The sequence below is a fragment of the Sapajus apella genome, unplaced genomic scaffold (assembly GCF_009761245.1).
Source record: "Sapajus apella isolate SASKATOON/1434 unplaced genomic scaffold, GSC_monkey_1.0 scaffold119, whole genome shotgun sequence".
Classification (NCBI taxonomy): domain Eukaryota; kingdom Metazoa; phylum Chordata; class Mammalia; order Primates; family Cebidae; genus Sapajus; species Sapajus apella.
This window is the reverse complement of record NW_022437059.1, coordinates 4,763,952-4,784,060: the sequence shown is the minus strand read 5'-3', so window position 1 is coordinate 4,784,060 and position 20,109 is coordinate 4,763,952. Positions and strand designations below refer to the sequence as shown.

Here is a 20,109-nt window from a genome sequence, read left to right as displayed (position 1 = left end):
CAAAAAAAAAAAAAAAAAGAGTTATTTCCCTACCCTGGCTCATTTCTCATATCTCATCTGAAATCACCTTTCCCCCCAGACACTGGAGATGGCTCCAGTTCCTTCCAGTTGCTGATCAACCTCCTTCATCTGGCCTTTAAGACCCTCACCATTCACGATTACTCACTACCCCTTCTCTTTCCCAATATCCACTTTTTCTCATGTGGCAAAATGTGCAGGGACAAAGGAGATCTCAGTTGGTTCCTTGCAAGGTGACTTTAGACAGGTTAATTCACTTCAAAGAGCCTGAATTTGCTCACAGGGTTAATTAGCAGATCAAATGGTACAATGAGCTGGAAAATGCTTTGAAAAGTATAAGTCACTATGCAGTGTGAAGTGGTGTGCAGCACTGTGGGGGCTGAGGGCGTGGCAGGGATAAGCTTGGAGTCTCTAGACCTATTCTGAAAAGACTGTGGGTCACAAGCAGGACTGGCAGCATCTTCTGAGGTTTAAATTCTTCCGGGTAACTATTCCTGCTGGCTCTAGAAACAGGACAGGCACTGACAGAGCCTTGACCACCACCCGTGCACTTGAGGGAGACGACTCCCCATCTGGACCCAACTCATTTTTCTTTGCCTTACCTACCACGAACCCATCCAGCTCTCTAAGGTCCCTCTTGCCCCAGATGCCCTGAAAATTCATCATTCCTATAAACCCTTCTATTAGGAGCTTCACACAGCCCTAGTCACACCATCCGTTCTGCATATTTGGCTTTTCAGCTATGCCCATTCCCATATGTACTGGATTGGTACTGTCTGGATTGGTGACTATCTTGGGAAAGCCAGGCTCCCCTGCAACCCAACCTTCGTTCAATTGTCAAATACAGAAGGCTATGCTGCTACAGAAGTCATTTCTTATGTTTCCAAATATGCCTAGACTCCCAACACACTATGCCCTGATCCAGCTCTGTCCTCAGAGCACCTAGAGGTCAAAGGTTTTATCCCTCCCCCAGCCCAGTCAGTGTTCATCCCTCAATTGAGTAAAACAGCCCTGAAGTCCATTAGACTGAGTTCTCGAACTGAAAAACTGTATCTAGTGCTTAGTAGAGACTGAATAAATATATGATAAATGAATGAATGGAGTCCAGTCTGTGGCAGCTTTATTGGGGATTCTCCCTCCCTATATTTTAGCTGGAGTTGGGGATGGGGAAGAGAAGAAGGGTGGGACAAGAGTGAAACTAGAATATAAACATCTGTGAATAGCATCTGAGTATGTCTTTAACAGATGAGAAGGATTGCTGTTGTGATGGCTCATGCCTGTAATCCCTGCACTTCAGAGGAGGCCGAGGCGGGCGGATCACTTGAGGTCAGCAGTTCAAGACCAGCCTGACCAACATGGAAAAACCCTGTCTCTACTAGATATACCAAAAAAAAAAAAAAAAAAAAAAACAGGTTAGCCGGGTGTGGTGGCGCATGCCTGTAATCCCAGCTACTCGGGAGGCGAGGCAGGAGAATCGCTCGAACCCAGGAGGCAGAGGTTGTGGTGAGCCGAGATGGAGTCATTGCACTCCAGCCCGGGTAACAAGAGCGAAACTCCATCTCAAAAACCAACCAACCAACAAACAAACAAAACAGGGAGGAGGAACCACCGGTGTATATTAATTTGGGGGCACAGGATTATTATAGGGGTAGGGGTAGGGCCAGCTCGCGTAAATGGCAAGCAGGCGTATGTGATGCCAACCATGAGGGCTGGAAGAACAAGAAGCCGAAGAAGAATACGACCGCATGTGCTCTAAAGCTACTGTGGTGGTTTCTCATGCTTCAGAGTCTCGTAAGTCTCCTGGTTTCTGGTGCTCAGGCCCTGGAGGTGGGAGTCAAAAGATGATCAGGCGCCGGAGCCCACCAGAGGCCCCGCCCACTTCCGCAGGCCCCGCCCCTTCCAAAGGTTGCTCAAAATCCCACCCTCTTGTATTGGCTTCTGGGTTGGAGAGGCAGGGCCGCTTACCGTGTAAACACCATCTGATTTCTGCAGAGACAAAAGAAGCAAAGCATTAGAGACCCACACATCCAGGGCCCCTCAGCATCTTCCCCACCCAGGGAAGCATGGTGGTGGGGGTGGGCAGCCAGCCGACTTGGGCTAGAGGGCACTCACATGGATGCTCTGGGCCACGGATACACATTTGCCCACATGGCTGTAAGCACACACATACACCCGACGTACCACACCCAAGTCTCTCACATATCCCTTGTCACTCTATGCTTGATTCTTCCCTGTCACCCGCCAAACATTTCACTCATGGCTTGGCTAGGTAAGGTGGGAGGGAGGCCTCTGAGGTTTATGCAGATCAGCACCTGAGAGGCATGCTTCCCCAGAGGCCGGAACCCCAGGCTAGAGCCCCAGAAGGGCTGAGGGTCTGAAAAGTTGTTGACACCAGGTGTGGGAAGGTCCATACCTCATAGCTGGCTATAGCTGCCTTTCGCACCTGGATCTGGAATGGGGGAAAGGTTTTCAGTAAAGGGGAAGTTAGTGGTCCATCCCCTTCCCTCCAAACTTTGTGGAGGCTCCCCTTTTATTCCCTCTCTTTGAATCCTTGCTGCTGCCCCCTCCCACTTTCCCACTTCCTCTTCCAGTGCTTACCGCACCGCCTGCCCCACCCCACACACTACCTTCAGTCGACAGTAGAGGAGTGTGAGGACAATTCCATAGAGAAACAGGATGGCATCCAGGATGTAGCAGAGCTGAGGCTCTCCCAGGGCCGCTGAGGGGATAAAGGTGCCCATGAGGTCAGGGGCATCAGGGAGGACCTGGTGCTCAGAGGGGAGAAGGGAAAGGGTTCTGGGAGGTAGGATAGGGCCTGGAGGGGATCCCTCTAAGGGAAGACATTTTATTTCTCTCTGGACTTCCCCTGCTCTTACCTTTCCCTCTTCTCCCCTATCATAGGGTAGGGCTAGGATAGGAAGCATGAGGGTTCTATTGAGATGGGACTTAACATCTACTAATAATTGAGGACTTCCCCCTCAGCCCCCAACCTTTCAACCTTTACTTTTTAGCACTGTGGGTTCTTCAGGCACCACTGAGCACTTTATCCACCTCAAGGGACCCATCTGAGTCCAGTGGACTGAAACCAAAACCTCATCTGAGAGGGGTAATGGGAGGGAGAGGCAGTGGCAAATTTCAGTGAAGAAACCACAGAAGTGCCTCTCTTAAGTCCTGTGACCTGTGGCTGAGGGCTGGACAGGAAGGATGTGAGCTGCGGAAGGGAGAGAAGGCAATTACTCTATTACTAGTCATCCCCTAGCCTCAGCCTTATTGCTTTGTGTCCCACCACAAGATATTTAAATATGTTTAAAAAAAAAAAAAAAAAGTGTGTCTGTTTTTCCCAGGCCTTCTAGATACCTTTGGCCCTGCACACAAGGCTCGGGGAATGATCACAAGCTATATGGATTCCAGCTCCTGCTACTCTGCCCTATTACTCACTCTCTGGGCCTCTGAGAGGGGAAGTTTTGTGCAATTTAAAAAATCAGATCAAGTCTGGACTCCAGAGACTGCTCTCACCCCCTATCAGAGGACCAGTAGGGTACATGTGGCCAATGTCAGTGAAATGCTGACATCGGCCAAGAACTCTTTCTTCTGCAACACTCTTTCACACACACACAATATTGCACAAATCTTAAAACTACCCTGTGAGGGAAACATAATCATTGCCGTTTTATGGATGACGAAACCAAGGCTCGGAAAAGCTAAGTAGCTCACTCAGAGCCAGAGTTAAGTGACAGAGCTGGAACTCAAACGCAGGTTTTCTGCCTCCAAAGCCCATGCTTGCCTTTGTGCCTCAGCAACCCTCCTCCTTCTTCATCCCAAGGCAGCAGACCAGGGGCTAACTTAATACTCACTCCCACCTTCTCAGCTAGGCTGCTGGAATTCTTCCCCAGTCATTCTCTTTCAATTTCTCCAGTTTCCCTGAAGTTTACTGACCTCCTCCTCCCTGACACCCAGCTGCCACCAACACACACACACACCAACCCAGCACAGACAACCCAGAGTGAACGAGAAGTGAGAATTCTTAGTGACTGGAGCCTTCAAGCTGTGGAGAATTTCCTATTTCTGCCTCTGTTTCTCAGCTGACGCTCGGGTCTCTGGAACTGGGCATCTCATGCTGCCCACCCTCATATCAACTGCTGACAGAATGGTGCATTGGCAATGATCCACAGAAACAGCAATCACGTCTGTTTGTCTCGGCTATATCCTTGCCTCACTCCCAAGAACAAGGACAGATCCCTACCTTCCTAAAGGGTTCTGTATATATCTGTATCTGTATATAGATACATATGCATGTATTTTTTGAGATCGGGTCTCGTTCAGTCACCCAGGCTAGAGTGCAATGGCACGATCTTGGCTCACTGCAACCCCCATTTCCTGGGTTCAAACGATTCTTCTGCCTCAGCCTCCTGAACAGCTGGGATTACAGGCAACCAGGGTGCTTTGTATATTAAACCAGCTAGAGATCATCAGCTCCCAGCAGACAAGACCAAAGGCACCCCATGGGAAATGCTGATCACAGGGAATGAAGCTTTTCACCAGACCAGTTCTTCATGCCATACAACCAGACCCTTCCCCTGCCACTTTCTATCAACCATGAAAAGTCAGCCAGGAACAGTAGCACTTTCGGAGGCCAAGATGGAAGGACTGCTTGAGGCCAGGAGTTCAAGACCAATGTGGCCAACGTAGCAAGACCTGTCTTTTTTTACTAATCATAATAGCTGGGCACGGTGCCCCACACCTGTAATCCCAGCACTTTGGGAGGTCGAGGGGGATGAATCATTTGAATCAGGAGTTCGAGACCAGCATGGTCAACATGGTGAAAAGCCATTTCTACTAAAAATACCAGACAGCTGGACATGGTGGCTGGCGCCTGTAGTCCCAGCTACTCTGGAGGCTGAGGCGGGAGAGTCGCTTGAACCCAGGAGGTGGAGGTTGCAGTGAGCGGAGATCGCGCCACTGCACTCCAGCCTGGGCGACAGAGTGAGACTCTGTTTCCAAAATAATAATATTAATATAAGAACAAAGAAGTCTGGGATGAGGTAAGACGGCAACAAGAAAGAAGGTAACTATAAGTCTGGTGCCCTGAGTCTGGGCTACATAGAATCAGCCTCAGGGTCTCCCTATGCCCACCTACCCACTGTACTTCCTTCATGCGTGTTTGACTCAGCTCTCAAGACCCATGCTCTGGATTTCCACCCTGGAGCCAGCTTGCAGTATCCCGCACCAAACCCTCTTACCTGCTTGTTCAACCAAAAGGAGTAAGAGCAAGACCACTGCTGGAATCATCTTGGGCTGGGGATCGGCCGCTCTGACAGCACTGTGCAGCTGTGCTTAGCGAGCAGTTCCCTGACCACAGAGTACCCTCCTTCCTGCCACGCCTTCCCCCACACTTTGGCCCCTTCCCCTTCCTGCACAAGAGACCGGGCGGCTCCCGGAAGGGCCAACTAAGGGAACTGGGAGATCTGGGCTCTTAAGCCTCAGCCCTTTAATGACCAACTCCTAACCCATAGAATGAGGAGACTCTCACGCTCAGGAAAGGCTGTCTATATCTGCCATTTTCCACTCCGCCTGGTTCAGAAATTTATCTGTGCTAAACTACCCGTCAACATTCCCTCAGATCCCATTATAACCCTTTCCCTCCCTACAGGAAGCTTACCCCAAGTCTTGATTTGAGTGGCTTACCAATTTATGTGAGCACTGAGAAGGTTTGAGCAGGAGGGGAACTGAGGGGAAAGAGGAAACGGGGAATGGAGAAGTGGAAAGGACAAGAGTCAGAGAAGGGGGTGGAGACGAGCAGGAAAAATTGCAAAGATCGACTGACTCTAACAGGAATAGAGGGTCAATGAGCACTGTTAGGTTTACAGTCAAGGTGAAGGACACTAAGATACTGAGAAAGACATACCAGAAGTTTAGGCCTAGGGGCCGCAAGGCGGCTAATTTATTATAATTTCTCTTTTTTTAGTACATGCACAGAAAGCCTGACAGCCAAGTGTACATGAACGTACACACACACAAACACACACACACACACACACACACACACACACACACACACACACAGAGGCCCGTTTCCAGCGAGGGACAGGCTCCACAGAAGAAGCTAACAGGCAGGGAGGATCAAACGCTGCTCCCCTGCTCACCGGTCTATTTCTCCAAACACAATATCTTGGGTACCTAGGAGGTGAGAGGATGGAGGAAAAAAGTGATGTTCCTTATCTTCCTGTTGTGAGGCAAAACAAACAGTGGTTTTAACAAAGATCCAGAACCCATTACTGTGCTCAAGAGACTGTGGACTTGAGTCTATGCCCATGCCCCACGGTCAGCACGAAGTGTTCTGCTTCTGTCCCCAGTGGGCGTCCCCAACTCCTTTGTCTAGGATACCTCTATTACACAATGGGCCTCATACCTATGATGGCAACGACATCTGCCAACATGTGTCCCTTAGACATCCTGTCCAAACCAGCCTGGGGAGATTGAGATGGCAAGAGTTAGGTAAGATTTGCAAGGTGGGAGGAGAAAGGAGTTCATAAAAAACTCAACCAACTTCAGAAAATGACTGGGTTAATTCACTGGAGTTAAAGTTGCTGGGATTGATTCTTACCAGATGGGCAAAACCAGGAGCCTTGATCTTGCACCGATAAGGGCGACTGCTGCCATCGGATACCAAGTACACTCCAAACTCTCCCTGTCCAAGGAAGAAGGTTGGGTGTCTCTATTAACAGGAATAATACTTTTCTCTGCCAAGAAAACCTCTATTCATCCTGCTGTTTTCTCTCTCACTGATGAATGAGCATTTTGTTAAACATCTATCTTTAGCTACCTGCTCCACATATGGTCTTTTCCTTCCCCTCGTCTCCTCACCTTGGGAGCCTCAATGGCAGTATATGTGGCTCCGGGAGGAACTTGGTAGCCCTCTGTATACAACTTAAAGTGATGAATCAGTGACTCCATGGAAGTCTGAAGAGAGGAAAAAGGGAGCATCAATAAACTGAATCCAAACTCTGTCTCCTAGGCCTTACTCTAGCACAGAAAATAATCTCTAATCTCAGGAAGACTAAATCCACATGTAAGTCAGTAGGCAGAGAGGATACAGAATAAAACAAGAGAGCTATGGGAGATTAAAAATCTCTTATACAGTGAACTCTCTATAAAAGGAAAACTGGGCTGTGTGGGGTGGCTCACACCTGTAATCCCAGCACTTTGGGAGGCCGAGGCAGTTGGATCACCTGAGGTCAGGAGTTCAAGACCAGCCTCACCAACATGGTGGTGAAACCCTGTCTCTACTGAATACATTAGCTGGGCATGGTGGCTCATGCCTGTAATCCCAGCTACTTGGGAGGCTGAGGCAGAAGAATTGCTTGAACCTGGGAGGCAGAGATGGCAGTGAGCCAATACTGCACTATTGCACTCCAGCCTGGGCAATAAGAATGAAACTCTGTCTCAAAAAAAAGAAACAAAGAAAGAAAACTGAAAGGTAGGATTTAATCCAGCCACTGGCCCCTTTCCAACACCCCACATTTTCCACCTCCCTGCAGCCAACCTTCATCTCTGCTCGCTTAGGTGGAGACACTTTGGCATCATCAACCTTGATCTCTCCAGGAGGCATCTTGTTTAGACACTGCACAATAATTCTCAGGGACTGGCGCATCTCCTCCACCCGGCACAAGTACCTGAAGTAGATAAGACAGAGCAAGAGAAGAACAGTCAGAGGAGCAGGTATGGGCTGGGAAGGATGCCCTCTGGCCAACCTCAAAAGGGTTAGGTCAATTTTCCCCAATCTTTTCTCCAAGTATAGCATCTCTGCTTGGCCTGGCCACCCATATAAACCCTGCAGTCTTTTTTTTTTTTTTTTTTGAGTTAGGGTTACGCAGTTCACTGCAGCCTTGAACTCCTGGGCTCAAGTGATTCTCTCATCTCAGTCTCTAAAGTAGCAAGGATTATAGGTGTGCACTACCATGTCCAACTATTTTTTGTAGAGATAAGGTTTCACCTTGTTGCCCAGGCTCATCTCCAGCTCCTGAGCTCAAGCAACAGCCTGCTTTAGCCCCTCAAAGAGTACTGGGATTATAGGCATGAGCCACCAGGCCCAGTCCCCTGTAGTCTTTTGCTTCTACTCTTGGGTGCTTCCCCAAACCCTCTCATTTTCTCAGAACACGGCCTATAGTACTTATTTCTTTAATTACCCCCTTACACACTTTTTAGACGACAGAATGGGTGAGAGTCAAATGGACAACAAAAATACACAGTAGCTACCAGTTAAAAAAAATAAAACAGACAAACAAAAAATACACAGTAGCAAATCTGACTCAGGGTCAGTAAACAGGAGGAGAAATTGTTGTTATTGCTGTTTTGGGACGGAGTCTCGATCTGTTGCCCAGGCCGGAGTGCTGTGGTGCGATCTCAGCTCACTGCAACCTCCACCCCCGAGGTTTAAGCGATTCACCTGTCTCAGCCTCCCAAGTAGCTGGAATTACAGGCATGTGTCACCATACCTGGCTAATTTTTTTTTTTTTTTTTTTTTTAGTAGAGATGGGGTTTCACCATGTTGGCCAGGCTGGTCTTGAATTCCTGACCTTGAGTGATCTGCCCACCTTCACCTCCCAAAGTGCTGGGATTACAGGTATGAGCCACCGTGCTGGCCCAGGAGGAGAATTTAAAGCTAAAAATCTAGTAGAAAGAACACTGGATAAGGAGGATTCCAGTCTCAACCACTTCTGCAGAAAAATTCCAGCTAATCCCTAACTTTTATGTCTCAGCTTTCTCAGTTATAAAATGCAGCCAAAGCTAGCTCCACCTAAGACAAGGATAATATAAAGATAAAATAAGATGTCATAGGCCAGGCAAGGTGGCTCACTCCTGTAATCCCAGCACTTTTGGAGGCCGAGGCAGGCAGGTCACCTGAGGTCGGGAGTTCAAGACCAGCCTGACCAACATGGAGAAACACTATCTCTACTAAAAATACAAAAGTAGCCAGGCGGGCCGGGCGCGGTGGCTTACGCCTGTAATCCCAGCACTTTGGGAGGCCGAGGCGGGTGGATCACGAGGTCAAGAGATCGAGACCATCCTGGTCAACATGGTGAAACCCCGTCTCTACTAAAAATACAAAAAATTAGCTGGGCATGGTGGCGCGTGCCTGTAATCCCAGCTACTCAGGAGGCTGAGGCAGGAGAATTGCCTGAACCCAGGAGGCGGAGGTTGCGGTGAGCCGAGATCGCGCCATTGCACTCCAGCCTGGGCAACAAGAGCGAAACTCCGTCTCAAAAAAAAAAAAAAGTAGCCAGGCATGGTGGCACATGCCTGTAACCCCAGCTACTCAGGAGGTTGAGGCAAGAGAATTGCTTGAACCCAGGAAGGGGAGGTGGTGGTGAGCTGAGATCACCCCATAGCACTCCAGCCTGGGAAACAAGAGTGAAACTCCATCTCAAAAAAAAATTAAAAAATGCCATGTAAGTGAAAGTGCTTTGACAGCAACCTGGTTTAAGACACACAAGAGCTCCCACAGATACTGAGAAGCAGAGTAAAGAAGGAAGTGGAAAAGAGAAGAGTGAGGCAAGAGAAACTAGCTGGACAATCAGCCAAGAAAAGATTGGGGCCTTACCTATCATAGCAGTCCCCGTGAGAACCAATAGGAACATCAAACTCAACCTGGTCGTAAACATCATAGGGCTGGGTCTTCCGCAGGTCCCACTGGATGCCTGAGCCCCGAAGCATCACTCCACTGTGGAGAGCATCATGGGAATAAGGATCACTCTCCACAAACCAAGTATAGAGGCTCATTCTTCCTCAGCCCCGCCTTGTTTCTCCTTCAGATTCAGGGTATGACTAGGAGGGTGCCAACAAGTCTTAAAAGACGAGATAGTAGGCTGGAACTCCCCCACTCCCATCCCCACTCCTAAGGAGGGAAGTTGTATGCCCCTCACCTAAAACCATAGTTAAGTGCCTCTTCTGCTGTTATGACCCCAATGTCAACTGTCCGATTCTGCCAGATCCTATTGTTGGTCAGCAACTATTGATTAAGAAAACTGGTGTTAATTCTCTTCATCACACTCTTCAGATACCTCTGTATTTCTCTACAACTGGGGAATAAAACCCCGCAAGCCCTTCTTGCGGGGGAAAGAGAGACTTTTCCCATTGACTCCTAGCTTACCTCCTCCAACTCATCAAGCCGAAGAGAGAAGTTCTTAGAAAACTCATAAATGTCATCCATAAGCCCAAGGGGTAGGTCCTAGAAGCCAAACGGAAATGGTATTGAGCGCTGCATAGTCTCCGCGAAGGAGAGCGGCTCAGCACCCCCTCCCGCAGGGCTACAGGGTTGGCACTTCCATCAGCCAGCACTGCCCTCCAGTGGCCACAGGGAAAATAGGCCTGGGCTGGAGGTTTGGGGCAGCCGCGGATCTGCTCACCTGGTGCACCCCTCCTGGCCGGATATAAGCAGCATGCATTCGGGCTCCAGACACTCGCTCGTAGAACTCAAACATCTTGATAGGACATGCTGAGAATTAGTGTGAAAGTCCCAGGCCCCCAGGTCCCATGGTGGTCTACTCCCCAACGTTCTGCCTTCTTGTTCCCAACCAACCCCTCATGACATGGTTTCTACAGATATAAACCAAGTTAAACAGACCTTCTCCCTCTAAATGTTCTCCCATGTTCTCTCTTCTTTTAGTCTCCTATCTCCTTCATACCTTCTCTACTTCCTGTACTTCCCTATTCCTATCCTTTCCTCCCTCTCTTACCTTCTCCCTTTCTTCAAACAGCCAGAAGAAAGGGGTCATGGCCCCAATGTCCAGGGCATGTGTAGTCACAGCCATGATGTGGTTCATCAGTCGTGTGATTTCTCCAAACAGCACTGTGGAGAGGTGAAGACAAGGAGAAGAAAAGATACAGGAGCCAAGCACTGAGGCTGACAGAGAGGTGGTCTGGGCAGAGCCTGGGGTGTGAACACTAAGCTTGGGTTCAGCGGGGAAGGGGTGGAAAAGGCACTGTGCTATGCTCACAGTGGGGTGCAGAAGAAGCCGGGGGGCCTACCTCGGATCCACTGTGCCCGGGGAGGAGGCCGGATGTTTAGTAACTTCTCCACAGCTAGAGAATAGGCCTGTTCATTACACATCATGGACACATAGTCTAGCCGGTCAAAGTATGGAAGGGCCTGGGAAGACGGAGGAATGTGGGTCACATCTAACAGGCTTATGAGCCCATTCTGGCTGCCTGAAGCCATGTTCTCTGTGGGCATCAGAAGTTGGTGCTGCATAAGCCTTTCTAGTTTCAGGAGCCCTAACAAAGCAGGATAAAATATCCCAAAGCTGGGCACAGTGGCTCACGCCTGTAATCCCAGCACTTTGGGAGGCCGAGGCAGGCGGATCATCTGAGGTCAGGAGTTCAAGACTAGCCTGGCCAGCATGGTGAAACCCTGTCTCTAAAAAAAAAAAAAAATCCCAAAACCAGTAGTATGCTGGTAAATGTTTAAAAATGGGCTCTCCAAGTAAGGCAGGACTCTGATTTGTCATGTTTGCCAATTTCCGTGGTAAAAATATTCCCACAATGGCCAATTTTAAGTTACCAATACCACGTAACTAAATGCAGCATTGGGAAGAGTAACACACCATTATACAGTATTTCCACCATACAGACACAATGAAAGCAAAGACCTCAAGAGCAGAGCATAGTGAAATGTGGTAGAATAATGAAGTGATAAGCTTTGAATATTTAATCTTATCTTTGCTTTTAATATAATGTATTAAATCATAAACCTATATAAGTTAATTTCTAATAACTGGCTCACAAAATTCCTGAAAATTTAACAACTGCACTCTTGCAAGCCAGAATGAGCTAGCACCAGGACACCACTGTCAAGAGTCCTTGGGAGGGCACGTGGCTCATGCCTGTAATCCAGCACTTTGGGAGGCCGAGGCAAGCAGATCACCAGAGGTCAGGAGTTTGAGACCAGCCTGACCAACAATGGAGAAACTCCATCTCTACTAAAAATGCAAAATTAGTCGGGCATGGTGGCACATGGCTGTAATCTCAGCTACTTGGGAGGCTGAGGCAGGAGAATTGCTTGAGCCCTGGAGGTGGAGATTGCTGTGAGCCAAGATTGTGCGATTGCACTCCAGCCTGGGCAGCAAAAGCAAAACCCCATCTCAAAAAACAAAAACAAAAGCAAACCAACAAAAAACCTGAGATACATTTATTTTTTAAATAAATTAATTTTTCCTTTTCTTCCTTTCACAAACAGCTGTGGGAAAAAAAAAAAAACCCTGAGGTACTGAAGGAGAAGGGCAATCTTAGGAGTATCATGGCCAGGCGTGGTGGCTCATGCCTATAATCCTAGCACTTTGGGAGGCCGAGGTGGGTGGATTGTCTGAGCTCAGGAGCTCAAGACCAGCCTGGGGAACATGGTAAAACCCCATATTTACTAAAAATACAAAAAAATTAGCTGGGCATGGTGGTGTGTGCCTGTAATCCCAGCTACTTGGGAGGCTAAGACAGGAGAATCCCTTGAATCTGGGAGGCAGAGGTCGCAGTGAGCCAAGATTGCACCATTGCACTCCAGTCTGAGCAACAGAGTGAGATTCCAACTCAAAAAAAAGGAGTATCAGGAAGGGTTTTTCTTTTTGTTTCATCTGTTTTTTTTTTCTTTAGTCAGAGTCTTGCTGTGTCACCCAGGCACTGGAGTGCAATGGCACGATCTTGGCTCACTGCAACCTCTGCCTCCTGGGTTCAAGTGATTCTCCTGCCTATGCCTCTCAAGTAGCTGGGACTACAGGTGTGTGCCACCATGCCTGGGCAATTTTTGTATTTTTAGTAAAGATGGGGTTTCACCTTGTTGGCCAGGTTGGTTTCCGAGCTCCTAGATCTCAAGTGATCCACCCATCTTTGCCTCCCAAAGTGCTGGGATTACAAGCATGAGCCACCACGCCCCGAAGAGTGAGGTATTCAAGGAAGACGGAGCACCAGGTAGAAACGGTCTTTCCTCCAGAATGCAAAAAGCTAAGTCCTAGCTGTCTGTTGACCTAGCTTCAGCTTCCAGGAAAAGGGTGGAGCTAAGATGCTACTAGCTGGGACAGCCTGTTCTTATTCTGATGTCACTGTGACGGAGGCTAATGTTGCAGGGGTTAACCCACAGACTCCGGGACCAGAAACTGTCATTGCCAAGACTCTCTTGGGGAATTGCATTCTAGTCGTTGCGCACCCTGAGACTGGGCTGGATCTAAATCCTAATCCTACCATCCTGTTATCAGGAGCTTTCTTCATGACAGTGAGAAAAAAACTTCAAATTCCTATTAGAGATCCAGCTCCTTCAAATCTGACCCTCATCATTTGGGTCATAAATTTCTCCTAAAAATGGCAAACTCTGTCATAAACCCCCTCTCTCACTTGCTCTGACTCACTGAATGTTTTGAAAACAAACGTAGACAGCTGGAAGATACAAGAATCAGCTGTTCATTTTAGTGAGCTGACGTCTCTCCCCTCTTTCCCTGTCCCTAGGGACACTGGCTTTGACGCACTAGTATAACATAGTAACAGGGAAACTGAGGCACTCAAGTAACGGCAAAGGGGCCAGCCAAAAAGTCAGCCAGAGAAAGGTTGACTGTAGTTCCAGCTTCAAAGCACTGCTGCTGAATAAACCAAATCCTAATGACTCAAGCATCCCCTGCCACTTCCCTCTACCGAACCAACCAAGAGTGTCCTAATAACCTCCACGGGTTACTCCTCTCAACATCCTCCTCCCCTCAGATTTTAAGGGCAGCAAACTGGCAAGGCCCAGATTAAAGCAACCCGAAATCCCACCAAAAGGCCTCTGTTCGCCCCCCACACCTGAAGATAGGTCTTGTATTCAATGAGCTTCTCAGTGCCTCGGTGCAGGAGCCCGATGTGAGGATCACACTTCCGCACATTCTCCCCACTCAATTCCATCACTAGTCGCAGGACACCATGGGCTGCTGGGTGTTGGGGCCCAAAGTTCAGCTTCATGTTCTTCACTATGTTGTCCTTTGGAGGGTCCATGTCTGAGAAGTACAAAATAGTTCAGAGCCAAATGGTAATTCCCTTGGGATCCCCCAAAAGACCGCAAGGAGTTAACCTCTCTCTATAGATCTTCTAACTCACCATTCCATACTTTGTTAATTTCCTAATCTCTACTATAACCAGGAAGGGGACCCTTAGATGGGGAAAAGGAAGATCTAAACTTTCTGATGACAGACACCATGAATCTCACTCTATCTCCTAGAATACTTTTTTTTTCATGGTTCATAGTCAGTGTGCACAGAGTATGTTTTTAATAATAATGCTTATATAACTACCTTAGGCACTTTATGAGTAATAGGTACTATCATTATCCTCATTTTATTGGATCAACTGAGGCCATGGAGCTTCAATGACTTTTCCAGGATCACAAAGCTAGTAAGTGGCAGTACCAGGATTTTAATCTAGCCTGTTTAGCTCCAGGATCCAAACATTGTAACTACTATGATACACTGCCCTCCAAATGTATCCAATGAATGGCCGACCAGTCAGAAAATGTACACCTAATGCTTACTCCCAGTAAATGAGTGTTTACCCTCAAGAAGCTTACATTTTAATTTGGGAAAGAAGTACATGTGAAAAACTAGGAACAGAGGTCAAATTTGTAAGTTACCAAGAAAGTGCCTTAGCCATTAAGTTTTTAAAAGAAGGAAGGAACAGTGGGAAGACTTCATGTACGTAGGATCTGAGCTTAAATATAGGAAATGATTTAGATAGGTAGAAGGAAGAAGAGGCATTCCAGGTTATGAAATCAACATGGGCCAAATCTTAGAAACAAGAAAGTAAACATCTGTGGAACTCTTATTGGGACTTCCCAAGAGAGAGATGATGAGTATTGGGACAAATTAGGGGGTAGTGATTCAGTTATCTGTAAATATCATTAATAACAATTAACACTTACGGGGGACTTACATGTGCCAGGCACATGTTATCTCATTTAATCCTTAAAATAATGCTATAAATAGGTACTTTATTCACTGGTAAATGGAGAGTTGAGATTTAAAACCAGAGCCCATCTTTTCAATCAAAATTCTTCATCATGGGCTTTGGAGTCTGAGACTTGAGTACAAATCTGCCTGTGTGCCCTTAATCAAGTTTTAATCTCCCTAGACCATAATTTCCTCACAACTGGGGTAATATTCTCATAGAACTGTTGTAAAGATTAAACAAAATAATGCATACAAAAATGTTGGGCAAATGGTAAGCATTCAGATATTGTTACTGTAAGTTTGTGGAAAGTAACTGGAAGTGTCTTTGAAGGTTTTGGAGTAAGAGAATGAATAATATGGTAAAATAATGTTTGGGGAAGATGAAGGTGATGACATTGTATAGGATAGATGGAAAGGGGACAACATCAGTGGCAAAAACTCAGTGAATATTAGACTCCTAAAATAATCAGAGTCTAATACAAGATAAATCTGAGTAAGAATGATGGCAATGAAAATTAAAAGACAGAGATGACCAGATATGAGACATTATGAAAGAATCTACATGGTTTGGATACTGGACACAGACATGGAGGGCAAGATAGAAGAGCCAAAGATGACTAAAAAGCTTCAATCCTGGCTGGACGCGGTGGCTCACGACTATAATCCCAGCACTTTGGGAGGTCAATGCAGGTGGATCACCTGAGGTCAGGTGTTCCAGAACAGTCTGGCCAACACAGTGAAACTCTGTCTTTACTAAAAATACAAAAATTAGCTGGGCATTATGGCAGGGGCCTGTAATCCCAGCTACTTGGGAGGCCGAGGCAGGAGAACCGCTTGAACCCAGGAGGTGGAGGTTGCAGTGAGCCGAGATCGCACCACTGTACTCTAGCTTGGGCGACAGAGCAAGACTCCATCTCAAAAAAAAAAAAAAAACTTTCAATCCTGAGGGATTAGGGGAATGAGGGTACCACTGATCAAAATGAAAAGTCAAAAGGGGCCGGGCGTGGGTGGCTCACACCTGTAATCCAAGCACTTTGGAGGCCAAGGCGGGCGGATCACCTGAGGTCAGGTGTTCAAGACCAGCCTGACCAACATGGTGAAACCCCATCTTTAATAAATAAATAAAAAGTCAAAAGAAAGAGCTAGTTTTGATAGGGGAAAAAATGGTTTGTATTCACGTAGGTTTCATTGGGGTACCAATGGGAAAACCGCCACTTTGTCTGGAGAGGGAGATAAGGTATTGAACCTGAAACGTATTGAACATGGAAAAAGCTGGCACTAAGATTTAAATTGGTAGGGACTTTTGGGTATTGACTGGGACCTGTTCTTCCTTTCCTTCTACAACATCCTTTCTTTCCTTCTCTACTTAACAAATAGCTGTTATTATCACTTTTATGTCTGTGAATTTCATGGTGAAAGAAGAAAACAGAATAGGGACTAAAACTTGCCTAAGACAGAGAGCTCAAGAGCACTTAGAAATCAGCTGGAGGCCGGGCATGGTGGCTCAAGCCTGTATCTCAGCACTTTGGGAGGCTGAGAAGGGAGGATCGCCTGAGCCTAGGAGTTTGAAATTATTCTGGTCAACATAGCAAGGCCGTCTCTACAAAAGGAAAGCTTTCAAAATTAGCTAGTTGTGGTGGCACAGCCCTGTTGTCCCAGCTTTATGGGGAGGCTGAGACAGAAGGTTGCTTTGAGCCCCTAAGTTCAAAGCTACAGTGAGTCACTTTTCCACTACTGCACTCCAGCCAGGGAGACAGAGGGAGATCCTGCCTCAAAAAAAAAAAAAAAAAAAAAAAAAAGGAATTAGCTGGGGGCAGGGGTGGGCGTGGGTTGGGACAGCAACTCTGGTCACTTACCATTCCAAGGTGGATGCTTCCAGTGGGCCGTTTCTTTGGTTGGGTACATAACAGGTCCCCCAAACTGCTGTGCATATTCCGCATCTGGCTGCCACTGCCGAACACCTCTGGGGAGTTAAAGGCAGATCCTAGACAAGGTCCTGAACAGTACTTGGTTCCTGTGTTACCAGTCACTCTCATGGGGACCCAGGAAGGACGTCCTGGATTTTTTTTTTTTTTTTTTGAGACGGAGTTTCACTCTTCTTGCCCAGGCTAGAGTGCAATGGCAGGATCTTGGCTCGCTGCAACCTCTGCCTCCCGGGGTTCAAGCAATTCTCCTGCCTCAGCCTCCCAAGTAGCTGGGATTACAGGCATGCACCACCACGCCTGGCTAATTTTGTTTTTTTAGTAGAGATGAGGTTTCTCCATGTTGATCATGCTGGTCTCGAACTCCCGACCTCAGGTGATCCACCCACCTCAGCCTCCAAAGAATTGGGATTAGAGGCGTGAGCTACCAAGCCCGGCCAATGTCTTGTATTTTTTAATGCCAAGTCACTGATCTGAAGTTAATGTAGCTTTGGCAAAATAAGCCAGAACTCTAGAGGTTCCATTCCTACTATTTATTTATTCCTGGAGTAACTTCACCCATCACCCCCGGGCATGCAAGGTTGGGATTCTAGCTTCTTCATATTTTCATCATATTGATATACTCAACCAGGTGAATATGAACTTGAGAAAAGTGTTTATTCAAGGTCAACAACAGAGAGAAAGCGGGCATTCTGGGTCTTTGCCTGAGCTCTACTCAGGAATGACAGGAAAGGTGCATGCAAATTACTGAGGCTAAAAGGCAGTCTCCCACTCCGCTGATTTCACCTCTGGCCGAATGAACTCTAGACCCTCTCCCCTCTTTCGCCAGAGTGGGCGCCACTGCATCCTGTAGCCCAAGAAGTCAGGGCTGGACGATGGGGTCACAGGCCTGGGTTATTTTCTAGGGGAAGTCACAAGGCCCATGGAGCGTCCCCAACCTGAGAAACCCTAGCCCTGGATAAAGTGCGTCGAGGGCTGCCCTCGATCTCACCTGCTGGGCTGAATCGACAGTCGGAGTCCAGCCTCAGGCCGCAGCACCTGGGCCGCGACGCCGCGGAGGCTGCACAGAGCCCTCAGCACCGCCATCTTACTCCGGCTGCAGACTGCGGGAAGGAGAACCGGGCGGAAGTGACTCCTGAGCGCCTCCTTGTTGCCTTCTCACCTATTCGCACAGCGAAGCCGCCCTCTTGGAAGCTGGCAGGGTCGTCTACCGGCTACCTGACAACATCCGGGTCCTGTGCTTTGGCTTCACTTGCATTTAGATAACGGTGACTGTCGTCATCTTTACTGAGGGCGGTTTCTCCCACAGCTCCTGGCTGGCTTTTCTAGGAGCTAGTAAGGGAAAATTGCCATTCCAGCGAGGGGCAAATACTTCGTGCTTTCTCGACGAGCCCGCCTGCGTATCTTGGAAACGCGCGGAGCTTCCTTCCCTACTCCCTTCCGCCTTGGCCGCCCTCCCGCTTTAGTCCTGCTCTCGGATTGTGTCTGAGCCCTGAATCCAAAAGATCCGAGTCAGGAAAGCCAGCTAATTTCCAGATGTCCTAAACTGAGATTGGAGAAAGGAACTAAGTGGGGCTGGGCGGGTCTCAGGGCTCCCGCCAAACCAAAACAAAAAATAGGATGCCAAGGCCACCGGCATTGGTGGTGCGGAGGGGAGTGCCGGGGTGTGTAGGAGCCACCTCATCCCAGATGGGGGAGTAGAGGTCCTCTGTGGGTGACCCTGACATCCGCCAGGCTTCCCGAACCTACTACAGGATCACAGACCCAGGAAGGGCCCTCAGAGATGCCTCACACCCCACTTCCGTCTTGCGTCAGCCTCTTTTCCCTAACGTCTTTCTGACCCTGCCTTAGTCCTCCTGAGTAATGGCCAACAGCGTGGAAATGTAGTAGCACCAGGAGTCTGATCCCAATTCTGTATGGACAAAGACTTTTCCAGCCTTAGAGGCTAGTTCCTGTTTTCTCCCTCTCCCTCTAAGCCTGACTCCAGCTGGGCCACCCACTCGTTGAGTTTGTACAACTCTCCAAGTCTGAGCTTGGAAAGAGGCCTTCCCCAGATATCCCCTAGACAGGATCCCTGGGACACAGCCCACCAGCAGCGCAGCAGGGTGGGGCAGACAGACCGGGAGGCAGAGACGAGGAATTCTTCGCTGCAGAGAAAGAGGGGAAGCCAGACTTCTGGCCTGGGAATTGACCTAATGGGAACAGTACCAAAGGGTGGGGCCAGATCCTTGGCTGTGGGAACTGACTAGGACCTGGGGTAGATAGACAAGGCAGCTGCCACGGAGCCAGGGCAGAGGTTTGGTCCCTCTACCCTCCTCATTCCTTGCTCTTTCCCTGGGCCTTCTTTCTGTCTATTGTTGAAACACAGCAAATGTGGCCATGGTGGTGGGGGATGGGAAGGACTGCATTTATTTGCCTTGATCCAGCCTGGGAGAAGTCAGGATAGACTCTGGGCCGCTTGGCCCTGGGGGAAGCTTGAACTGGGACTGGGGTGGGGGCTCCTGAGGGGCTGCCTAGGACACTGCAGCTTTTGTGCCTTCTCCCTGCTGCCAACACCCCCACACACGCTGCTGCAGCCACTCTAAAGCCCTTTGTCTTTCACTGCTTAGTCACCCCCTTTGTCCTCATCTCAAATGGGGGAGTGGAAAGGGGTAGTAGAGTCCTCTGGTGATAGCTCCTCTTGCCCCTGCCCCTTCTGGTCTCCCAACCCTTGTGTGACTCCTCTAGCCCCAGGCCCATTGGCTTAGGACCAGGGGCAGGCAAGTGGTGCGTCAAGAGGTGGGTCTGGCAGTCACGAGGAGGGGGTGGGTGATCCAGAAAGTGATAGGCACCAGGGCAGGTATTACCAACCTGAGCAGGAAGGGAGGGGGAGAGGAAGCATTCTGACGGATAAGATATAAGATATGCCGGGGACAGGAGGTGACAAAGCAGAGTGAATAGGGGACGAGGGGCAGGAGAAGGTGGTCCACTTCTGGGAAAGGAAAGGGACAGCTGACTGCATTCCCCTTCCTGGGGATTTCCTGGGGAAACAAGCAGCCAGAGGATGGAGTGAGCAGAAATTGCCCCTACTTCTGAACCCTTCCTTGCCTTGAGAGATCACACCCAAGACCTCTTTTCTGAGTTCCCTTCTGTCCAAAGCCAAAGGAATAATTTGCTTCCTTTCCCTAACACCACCTCTTCCTCCCCAGCATTTCGCCCCACCCAGGCAATGGATT

The 20,109-nt window shown here is 48.5% G+C and overlaps 2 protein-coding genes across 2 annotated transcripts; both read right to left on the bottom strand.

The window, feature by feature from the left end:
* Positions 1–1,617: 1,617 nt before the first annotated feature.
* Positions 1,618–5,596, bottom strand: FCER1G (Fc fragment of IgE receptor Ig). Its single transcript, XM_032260951.1, has 5 exons — positions 5,259–5,596; positions 2,646–2,737; positions 2,432–2,467; positions 1,984–2,004; positions 1,618–1,839 (listed from the first exon to the last, which is right to left on the bottom strand). The coding sequence occupies exons 1-5, from the start codon at positions 5,305–5,307 to the stop codon at positions 1,777–1,779; spliced, it is 261 nt and encodes an 86-aa protein (XP_032116842.1). The 5' UTR covers positions 5,308–5,596; the 3' UTR covers positions 1,618–1,776.
* A 333-nt stretch (positions 5,597–5,929) lies between these two features.
* On the bottom strand, positions 5,930–18,638 carry NDUFS2 (NADH:ubiquinone oxidoreductase core subunit S2). Its single transcript, XM_032260909.1, has 14 exons — positions 17,886–18,638; positions 16,829–16,935; positions 13,837–14,027; positions 11,047–11,167; positions 10,755–10,867; positions 10,425–10,499; positions 10,169–10,246; positions 9,942–10,027; positions 9,620–9,739; positions 7,562–7,691; positions 6,883–6,978; positions 6,623–6,706; positions 6,428–6,485; positions 5,930–6,195 (listed from the first exon to the last, which is right to left on the bottom strand). The coding sequence occupies exons 1-14, from the start codon at positions 17,978–17,980 to the stop codon at positions 6,158–6,160; spliced, it is 1,392 nt and encodes a 463-aa protein (XP_032116800.1). The 5' UTR covers positions 17,981–18,638; the 3' UTR covers positions 5,930–6,157.
* Positions 18,639–20,109: the final 1,471 nt, after the last annotated feature.